The sequence below is a fragment of the Notolabrus celidotus genome, chromosome 5 (genome assembly GCF_009762535.1).
Source record: "Notolabrus celidotus isolate fNotCel1 chromosome 5, fNotCel1.pri, whole genome shotgun sequence".
NCBI lineage: Eukaryota > Metazoa > Chordata > Actinopteri > Labriformes > Labridae > Notolabrus > Notolabrus celidotus.
This window is the reverse complement of record NC_048276.1, coordinates 21,900,101-21,910,533: the sequence shown is the minus strand read 5'-3', so window position 1 is coordinate 21,910,533 and position 10,433 is coordinate 21,900,101. Positions and strand designations below refer to the sequence as shown.

Here is a 10,433-nt window from a genome sequence, read left to right as displayed (position 1 = left end):
TATCCGTGTCATGAGTAATGAAAGAGGGTTAGTAATATAAAACTCAATAGAAACAATCTTTCTGCAAAAACAACATATCCTGTCCACAGTTCAATATTTCTACATCAAGTGTCACCGCTTCTGTTCAAAGATACTTTGTAATGAAAGAACAATTGACAAGTCTATATCTCCTCCTTGAAAAATGTGAGTTATCAACTGTTTCTCAGTGAAAAATACCTGTTGCGTCACCACCATTCAATCAATGATATTTAAAGTGCAGAATCCTCATTTAACATGATCCTAATGCACTACAATAAAATGGTTGTGAAGAAAACAATGTAAGCAAATGAAAATAGGGAGATTCAATAGTTAAAATATATATAAAACATCAATTTGCAGATATTATAAAGGAATGTATGAATTAAATGATACAAATTTGGTTATAATAATAATCCCACATTTAACCAGTTTGCGACCCTGTAGTGCACAATATCCCTGACTTCAAATTCTACTGCATATTACCTGAACTACTGAGCCTGTTGCATCGACTGGTTGATGGATGACTGCTGCCCCCTTGTGGACAAAGGGCACTTTTACGTTGACGAATGATCCATGTGTTTGTAAAGAGGGGTATTTCCGGGAAATATGCACACACACAATAATGTGGGAGGAAATCCAACATCCTGCAACGTTTAAGAACTTTGGCAGCAACAACATGACTCAAGATAGAGGAAATTTGACCAGACTGTCAAAGTGAAAATTGTAATTGTGAAAACTGCTCCATAATTGTGTCAGTGCCTTTCAGGGAGTTGATTTTATTTGTCCAATTTCCAAGCTCATCATAACATTTCCCTGAAAAATATGCAAATAATACAACATCAATGATAATAATACTACAGTAACTGATGACTGAATTACAAATTCAATTTTGAATTAACTTAAAACTGATCACAACACACCGTAACTACTATGCTGTTTGTACAATTTGATTTAAATAAAGATGATCAAAAATAGACATAAAAAGTACAGATCACAGTTTTGTAGAACTAATAGCAAGAAAATGTGATATGAAATTATATAACATATAGATGAATAGCAATGAATTAGAGGAACTGAAAGCCAAATCAATAACCTAAATGAGTTATGACATTTGTTGCACAGGTTATAAAAATGTTTGCGTAGGGAGGATAACTGCAAAAACCTAAAGAAATAAAATAAAAAAAGGACATTCATTAATGAAGGACAAAACATCAGACATGAGCAGCTAATATTTTATTATATTGATTAAAGTAACAGGAAAAGCTATAAATATATAAAAAATAATTAGCAACAAAGTTAGTTGAACATAAATTTTTAGATTTTAATTATTCAAATTTAAATGACAAATAATTTTAACATGGTTTCACATTGGCAGAATAGATAAATTAATGTTTAATGCATGACAAGAACGAGAGTTATCAAAATCCAATATCCAATAACTTATCTGAAGATAGTAGGATTCACTGGAAAGATTGTATGCTGAATTTTAAAATGTTGCTATATTTGCGTTATTTATCAAATTATTCTTCTATCCTATCCAAAACACTCCATAGGACCGTTCCAACTCATCCAGAACACAGCAGCTAGAATTCTGACACGTACAAGAAAATATGATCATATCACCCCGGGTCTCAAAACACTTCACTGGCTCCCCATTCAATACAGAATCCATTTCAAAATCCTAATTTTTCATCTCCCCAGTACATCTCTGACTTGCTCACAGTGTATAACCCAACCAGGATCTTTAGCTCAGCAGGTGGAAGTGTTTTAAATGTACCCAGAGTCAAATCAAGGTCCGGTGAAGGGGCCTTGAGTTACTGTGGTTCATCTTTTTGGAACAAACTACATGCTGACCTCAGGTCCATAACAACTGTCTCCACTTTTAAAAAAAAGACTGAAAACATATTTATTTTCTCAAGTGTATGAATGATATAATGACTGTTGTGACTGGATACATGTGCAGCAACAATTGCTGTTTGTTTGATTGCTGTGTCTGATGTATGTTGAGTGTATCTATTGTTTTTCTGTTCTTATTTATTACATTTGGAAAAATGATTTAATTTTTTTAAATTCTCCATATAAAGCACATTGAACTTACGTCTAATGAAATGTGCTTTATAAATAAAACTGCTATTGCTAATAATATATTTTCTAATTCTTCAAAAATCTGCTTTATATTTCCTCCTCTTTTGCAATTTACCTGGTTTTTCATAATTTACACATTTAACGATACATTACATCACTTATTGCAACCATACACTGCCTGTAGTCTATGGATGCATGGCAAACAAACACATGCCTGACGCTATGAGTCATAACAGTGTGACCAGAGTGTGACTCACTGACAGTGATAAGCATGTACTCAACCAATAAACGCACTTCCTTGATTTATCCACAACCAATCAGAATGCAGAGTAGGTGGGGTGTGTGTCATAAAGGGCGGGGCTTATAACTGTATCTCAAGGCTTTTTATATTGGCCAACGTGCCCTGACCATTCACTTCGCCCACATGCTGAAAGGGACCAACATAAAGAAGGGTAGGTGAAGCTTCGTTATATAAGACAGGTGGCTCTGAGAGGATTTCAATCATGATGACTCAGTTTGTTATTAGAAGTTTCACATGTTTCAGCTCATGTGTAGAACAACTGTTGTGGTCATTAGCCACATGTGTCTATAGCTATCAAGCTAATGCTAATATGAGTGGATTAATTCAGGGGGAAACAAGTATCCAAAAGTGGTGAGGGGAAGTTTTGAAGCTAAAGTTACTCCCATGGATGTTGGGTACGATTTATTGAACTATATCTACACTAACGCCATGTTAGCAACGTTAGCATTAGTAGCCAGCTAGCTTGTAGCCCGTGTTATTTTGATGCGTGGCGTTGCGTGGATTACCGCAACTCTTGCGTCACAGCCCGCCTTTCTGGGACAGACCGTTAACTGAAGTGAACAGATTATAAATCAGGCGCAGTGGTGGACAAAGTACACAGCTTCATTACTTAAGTCAAAGTATAGATCCTGCTGGTCAAACATTACTCCAATACATGTGAAAGTTGCTCCGTCAGATTATTACTTGAGTTAAAGTACTGAAGTACTTGCTTTTAAAAATACTGAAGTATTCAAATTACTTTTTTAAAAATCTCAAAATGTTGTATTTTCACAACATATCAGTGCAGTCAAGAATACATAGGAGTACTTTCGCCTACATCATGTTGATTTAGAAACCATTACTTTAAATCTCTAAAAACTATACCATGGAATAAAAACAGACACGAAGTTACTCCAATAACAGACAACTTAGTTTGAAATGTTCATCTGGAATGAAACAAATGTTACGTAGCTCAACACGCTTTCTCAGGTTGGACAGTGAATGTTGTATGTTTGGGCAGAGTGGGAAACATGGGGAACATTTCAAACAATATGTATCATTCTTCATTTTAAAAACCTCTAACATGAGCTGAAGATATGGCCATGGGTGCTCAGGTGGAGAATTATAGCCATCATTACCACCTATAAATGAACTGAGTGAAATCTGCTCTGTGTTTGCTCCACGTTTAACCATGGAGACGCATGATATACAGGTATGACTAAACCACTGAGACAAACAGAACTACACAAACACATTTTACTGTCTTAGGGATCAGATTTCAGAAAAGAGAAGGACATTCATGAGCTGACCTCAAAACAAAAGTAGTGAGTAACTAGATCATTGATAGAAATGTAGTGGAGTAAAAAGTACAATAATTGTCTTTGAATGTAGTGGAGTAAAAGTCATAAGTATCCTCAAAAAATAATATTCAAGTAAAGTACAGATACTCAAAAAAAAAAAAAAAAAAGGAACTCAAGTAAATGTACTCCTCTGTTACTGTCCACAACTGACTAGGCAGTATAATATTTACCAACTCAACAATGTCTCTGAGCTATTAATTCAATATCATTGACAGAATTGTGTCCCAAAACAGAATTTTTTTCACCAAGATATTCGAACAAGTTAGTTAATTTTAGCTGGATAATACGAGTCTTAGTAGTTTTTTGACTCATTATGATGAAGTATTTGTTCATTTTAATGGGCGAGGAGTTATATGGATAAGGAAATCAATTAGTAATATCCTCAGTGCAGTTAAACAGAGTCAGGGGGTTTCATGAGGCATACATATATTTAGCCTGCATGGGCTCACAAGACATCATTGATTTATAGTCTGGAGTCAGAGCACTTAGTATGTCAATTAAAACAGTTCAAATCGTTAATTTTTAATTCAAATATCAATATTTGCATTAACATTTATGTGTTAATTATATAGTAGGAGTCAGGATAAGGGTATATTACATATAAATATGTTGCACCATCACTGTTCAATATGCCTAAGAACCACTGATCTACTGCTTTGTTGGAACTGCTGCTCATCTGATTAATTTCCCTTTACTTAACAGAGGCTGTGTGGACGTAATGAAACATATGTGAATATGAGGAGAGAAATTGCAGCAGTGGTGTTTTTCCTGAAGCGGCTTGTGAAGAGGGTGGAGAAGCTGGAGTCAGAGAAGGTGGAGCTGTTTGTTGAGAGGCTTGCTGTCGCTCTGCAGGAGAAGTTCAAAGGACACTGGTACCCTGAAAATCCCAGCAAAGGACAAGCATACAGGTGCTGATCGGTCTCTCCAGATTTGAACTCCCTGCTTTTATCAAACTTCATAACTTTTTCTCCACAGCTTTTTTTAAACTGATGATTTTTCATTGATGTGTACAATCAGCCTTCAACTGCTTTACCAGAACATGTTTTTGTGTGCTCTGCAGGTGTATCCGAGTGAACAGGTTGCACAGGCAGGATCCAGAGCTCCTTCGGGCCTGCCAGGAGAGCGGCATTCAGTACAGGGACCTTGGACTGCCTCGTGAATTCACTTTGTGGGTGGACCCTGGGGAGGTCTGTTGTAGGTGAGACATGACTGATGCATTTTTGAAATAATTGTTCAAGTTTTACTGGTATCTTCAGAATTTAACACCCATTGACAGAGAAGAAGAAAGCTGCCTTTTCATCAATGTTCCCAACGCACAATCCAAGCACTATTGTGGGGGATATTGCTTAAAGTAACAGTCATTGTATTTACATAAAAAAAAATAACTTTGTTACAAATTAATGTAGTGTTTTAAAGAATTGATGCAGTATCAAACATAATTACCATATCAGTTGATGGTTACTCTTACGTCTGCATGATTAATGAAGTCAACCTTCCATTGATTTGTTAAATACATATGTATACACATTGTAATCCCAAATAAAATGTTGTTGGTACCTGTTGCGCTGAGAAAATATACATATTTACTTTACATAAAACCTCAATTGCAAAAAAGTTTGGACACCATGTGAAATGTAAATCAAAACACATTATGGTGGTTTACAAATCACGCGCTATATTTAACCCACTGATGCAAAGACTAATTCAAAAGTTTGGGGTTTTTTGTGATCAAATTTTTTTTCTTTCTTTCCATATAGTAAAATACAAAAAATAGTATGGATAGACATATGGACATTACAAAAAATAGAGTATATTTTTACATGCCTATAAAAAGGTCTATATACAAATACACAATTTAAAATAAATAAATAATGATAGTAATAGTCGTAATAAATTAATATAATAAACAAGAAAAATAAAAAACTCAAATAAAACCCACTCATTCCCCGGATCCAGAACTACAAACCTCAGTTACATGTTACACCTGAAACCCACGGAGGCTCGTTAGAAGTCTCTGGCTATCGACAACTCCAAATAAATAATGTCCAAATATGTCATAACCCATGCTCGGAAAGATAGTGAGTGTGGAGTTTTCCAACGTGTGGACACTAGTTTCTTTCCAGCCAACAATGCTCTTTTCTTGTCCAGGGTCAGGCCCAGCTTTGGGAAGTCATTCAAAAAGAAAGTAGCTGGAAAACAGGGCAACCTGATTTTAAACAGCTTAGAAAGATTCATAATTCAAAAGTTGAAACTGATAAATTGTATTGCATTAAGAAAAAATTAAGCTCCTCAAGTTTTCATAAAAGTTGTGACAAGGATAACAGAATGCCGAAAAAGTTGTGATTCCAGAAAAACACACATTGAGGAGCATCTCCAGGAAAATGAGATTAACTTGCAGGTTAGCAAAGTGACTGGGTATAAAGAGGTCATTCCAGAGAGGCTGAGTCCCTCAAATAAAGATGGAGAGCGCTTAATCTCTTTGTGTAGTTCAACAATGTCTCAATAATGTTAACTCTCAGCATAGAATGGCAACTAGAGTTGCTGTTGGCGACACAAGAAGAATAAGAATAAAGAAAACAATGTTCCATCCTCTGGAAGTTTCTCCTGTTTGGTTAGTAACTGTTTTTGTGCTTTATGACAGATATGGAGAACAAAATCCCTTCTTCTCTGTGGCCAGTTTCTCCAGCGATGATGAAGAGGACAGAGATGTTGCGAAAAAGGTGACGAGTGCTTTGGAGAGGGTGACATCAGACTATCACTCAGGTTCTTCATCTGATGAGGAAGGGATGCGCTCTTCCCCAGTAACTGTCTCCAACACACGCTGCCCTAAACAGGTACTGTTTGTCTAATCATCACATGCAGGTGTTATAAAGATTAAAGAAGTTGCTGTTCATGCAGTATAAAGTATCCACGCTGTTTTATTATCTGACGCAGTCATATTTACTTAAATGACATTTTTGTATCATCTAAATATTTGTGGATCTATTTAAACAACCATTACTGAGTCAGACCTTAGATATGGTCATGATTAATGTTCGCTTGTGTTGCACTTGCTTGATTGCAGCTTTTATTTATTCATTTCTTTTCTTTTAAGACGATGAATCCTGCAGCCCCCACGTGGCATCCTAAGAAGATGATACCAGGAAAAGGTTATATGGTTCCACGTCCTCACTACACTACCTTCAGACCTCGCAGCCGAGCTCCGCACACTTTAAGGCCGACTCTGTGGGTCCCTCCAGGCTACGGGGGAGGGCCTGGATACTGGGACGCAAACCTACATCTGGCACATTCTTACAGTTAGGAATCATGGTGCTTAACATTCACAATGGACTGAAGTTTAAGATGACTGACCAAGGTTTTTTAAACAGGACTTTTTATAGCTGAACTAATGTTTTGACAGAAGTCATTTTTTGCACTTTAGACCATTTGTTATAGTTAAATAAATCACTTGTATGAAATTAGATATTGGAATTTGAATACTACTCGTGTAGACTGAAGTACTGTATTTTTTACAATCAGAGAAGTCGATGTATACCACCTAGTGTCCTTTGTGATGAGCTGGTTTTATTTATTCAGAGTAGATGTTTCAGATGTATAGGCTAAAATTTATGGAGTTTTATTAAACACGATTTCCAAGCATCAAGATGCACTATTTATTCTTACTGTTTCTTAAAGTTCCTTACGTTTTGTGGTTAAAGGATTCGGTTCATTATTTATTTTTTTAGTTCTAAACTTTTTACTTTCATTGTTAAGAGAAACTGGTAAAGTTCTGTTAATTTGGTGTTTCTGAATCACTGGTTTGATGGGAAAATGTCAAGTTGTTAAAGAAATCTCTAGCACTAAAATAGTTTAACATGCATTTTGTGATTATACTGGGCTCGGTTAGGACACTTTTTAGAGTTTACTCCTCAGATACCTAATGCACCTCCAATAAAACTCCACTGACATCCACTGTTTTATGTGATAAAGAGGACAATTGTAAAATAAATTTTTTAAGCATCATCTTGGTTTGCTCACAGTCATGGGTTAGTGATAAAGTTAGTATTCATGCTCTTGCAGTTACCCTTATTTGTAAAGAAATTCATACTAAAGGAAAAACAGTTATCAAGGGAACAACTACACTACAAGCAAAAACACTGATTCTGGTAGGGTATTTGTGTTTAATGTAATACCTAAGGTTAATGTTGCACCTGGATAACAATTGAGTATGGCACAGTATGAGAATAATTACACAACATGGATGGATGAGAATGTGCATATGTTATAGTAAAATAGTTCCAAATTAAAAACCTGATCATTTGGGATGCTTCCATAAGTGCTGCAATAGAGCACATCACTGGAACTTATTTAGTAAGTGTAACACTCACTCAGAGCAAGTTGCTCTGTATACTGTCAGCTTTACAAAATTGAACAGAAAATGTTTGTCTTGAAAATACTCTTATTTTACTGTCTACACTGTAAACTACAAACAAATTTAGTATTCATAAAGGAAAGATGGCCAAGCAAGAAAAATGACTCCTTGCTGCTTGTTGAACTGTTAAAAGCAGTAACGCACTGCAGGTTGTGATGTTTTACTGCATTGCTGTGTTGACCCTGTGGCATCGTACCCACAACTGAGTCACAGCAGGGCTGATAATCAGAAAATTCCAGCCCCTCACGTTGTATTGTTCGTGTAAAGTATTACACATTTTTGAAAATAACAATTGCACAAATAAATAATATTCAGTTCAAAATCCATATTTGCCTAGTGGGTTCAAAAACTCCTCAGATAGTTGAATTACAATATTACACATAGATACAGAATATTTGGACGCTATATTACCACAGTTTTGTTTGCCACCAGGGGTGTCATAGTGGGGGGGAAAGTGGGACTGACTACCTTGGGCCCAAGTGGGAAGGGGAGCCCTTCAGGGGCCTGAAATAAAATGTCTTTTCTACTACGCTTTTCTTTTGTTTTGTTATAGCTGCAATAAGATAAATAAAATGATCTGAATGAATAAACAAATTTCTTTCTGGCTCTGTGAGATGCGCGTCTCATGCCTAAAGTAGGGAATTGTCATATTTTCATAGCATCAAGTGTGGCTGAATCTGATTGAAAGTAAGGTTTTTAGATTTTTATTTTACTTCATGAGGTTAGATTATACCAAATAATGCCCCTTTGTTGTTATTCAACAAATCACTTGGCTTTAAATAATCTTGTTTAAAGAGGTGGACAGTCTGAAGGTCAATATTGTGCAGTTACATTTGGAGAAATTGTAAAAAAAAAAAAAATCCTTTTGATATGTAGCTTAAATTTGAGTCAGTTAACCAGGAGAGTTGTAAGCATATATTTTTGTTTAATGCAAATAAAACAGTATTATAGCAGCAATATTATATTTTGTAGGGTTGGCTGTGGTGATGGGGCCCACTGTGATATCTTTTCAGGGGGCCCAGAATTCCTGGCAACGCCCCTGCGTACCACAGTATTAGCCATATAGAAATAATCAAATAAATGTTAAATACACAATAAAATATGTCTATAAAAAATGCCCCCAAACTCATGAGGTTGATGCAGGTTATTACTATTAAAATGTTTGAGACAAATGTATATTCTGGGCTGTGTTTTTTCTTTCTTTTATGGAGGCCCCGAATGCCAATAAAATGTAAGTTTGAATACACCTGGCTGGCACAAATAGGGCCCATATACTGTAAAATAAAAAATAAAAAAATAAATAATAATAATAATAATAAAATATATCAATATTACACATAGAAACAGAATATATTAAGACAGTTTTCTTTGCCTTATCGCACTATTAAAATGTTTAAGACAAATGAATATTATGGGCTGTGTTTTTCCTTTCTTTCTTCCTGGCTGGCACACATAAGGCCCCTTAAAGCAGGGGTTCCCAAAGTGTGGGTTGGGACCCCCTTCCATCGTGAGATGTCTTCCAGAATGTTTTTCTTTTTTTAAGTCATCTAAAATAGTATAATTTACCCATTATAGCAAAGAATATTGAAAAACATAGTATAAAAATAAAACCTTGAAAATAGAAAATGTAATGAGTTTTCTGCCTTTCTAGTTTAGGGTTAGTGAACAGTTAATTATCAAAAGCATCAGTAGCATTAGGTTCATTCATAACGGCACAGTAAACACAGCCACATGCTCATATAGGTAGGGTCATTTTCTGCAGACCAGCTAAAGAGGCCACATTAAATCCCTTTGAGGGACAGTTGAGGTCACGAGTCTTTGGCAGCTATATTTTGGGGGTTGCGGGTTGAAAAGTTTGGGGACCCCTGCCTTAAAGGACGGTAGTTCCTTCTTCCCACCGACAGAGGGCGATACTGACTTGTTTGAGAAACCCGCATGTCACGTGACAGCCTGCAGCGCGCTCCTCTGTGCACCTGCAGAGAGCGGAGGAGGAGGAGGAGGAGGAGGGTGGAAGAGGAGGAGGAGGAGTGGAGTTTGGATGCTTCGGTCGAGCAGGGCTGCTGCTTCTCTCTCGAATTCGGCACAAGTTCTCCGAGCAAGTTTCAGTGAAGAAGTGTTGGAATATCTGGATCAGGAATGGATCAGTCGATATCCCGGGTGTGCTGTGTTCTGCTGAGCCTGTTTACAGGTAAGTTTATCAACACTAACGGCCACTTGGATTCTAATGGAGTTTAAACCTTAACGGCTGCGAGTAACGTACAGTGTGTGGTCAGTGCTA

At 36.4% G+C, this 10,433-nt stretch overlaps 2 protein-coding genes across 3 annotated transcripts in view; both read left to right on the top strand.

The window, feature by feature from the left end:
• The first annotated feature begins 2,423 nt into the window (after nt 1-2,423).
• Nucleotides 2,424-7,746, top strand: btg3 (B-cell translocation gene 3). Its single transcript, XM_034683634.1, has 5 exons — nt 2,424-2,555; nt 4,447-4,652; nt 4,805-4,942; nt 6,386-6,578; nt 6,839-7,746. The coding sequence occupies exons 2-5, from the start codon at nt 4,480-4,482 to the stop codon at nt 7,043-7,045; spliced, it is 711 nt and encodes a 236-aa protein (XP_034539525.1). The 5' UTR covers nt 2,424-2,555; nt 4,447-4,479; the 3' UTR covers nt 7,046-7,746.
• Nucleotides 7,747-9,933: 2,187 nt separating this feature from the next.
• Nucleotides 9,934-10,433, top strand: part of cxadr (CXADR Ig-like cell adhesion molecule) — a 72,620-nt gene continuing 72,120 nt past the window's right edge. Inside the window, exon 1 of one of the 2 annotated variants that reach the window (XM_034683374.1) lies at nt 9,934-10,343. In XM_034683374.1, the coding sequence (XP_034539265.1) occupies nt 10,292-10,343 (52 nt within the window). In that variant the 5' untranslated portion in view covers nt 9,934-10,291. The remainder of the gene's footprint in view (nt 10,344-10,433) is intronic. The other variant, XM_034683375.1, reaches the window with a different exon arrangement.

Coding starts and splice junctions, on each gene's coding strand:
- btg3 (XM_034683634.1), top strand. CDS start 4,480: ATGAGGAGAGAAATTGCAGCAGTGGTGTTTTTCCTGAAGCGGCTTGTG. Junction 4,653..4,804: donor AGCAAAGGACAAGCATACAG/GTGCTGATCGGT, acceptor TGTGCTCTGCAG/GTGTATCCGAGTGAACAGGT. Junction 6,579..6,838: donor ACACACGCTGCCCTAAACAG/GTACTGTTTGTC, acceptor TTTTCTTTTAAG/ACGATGAATCCTGCAGCCCC.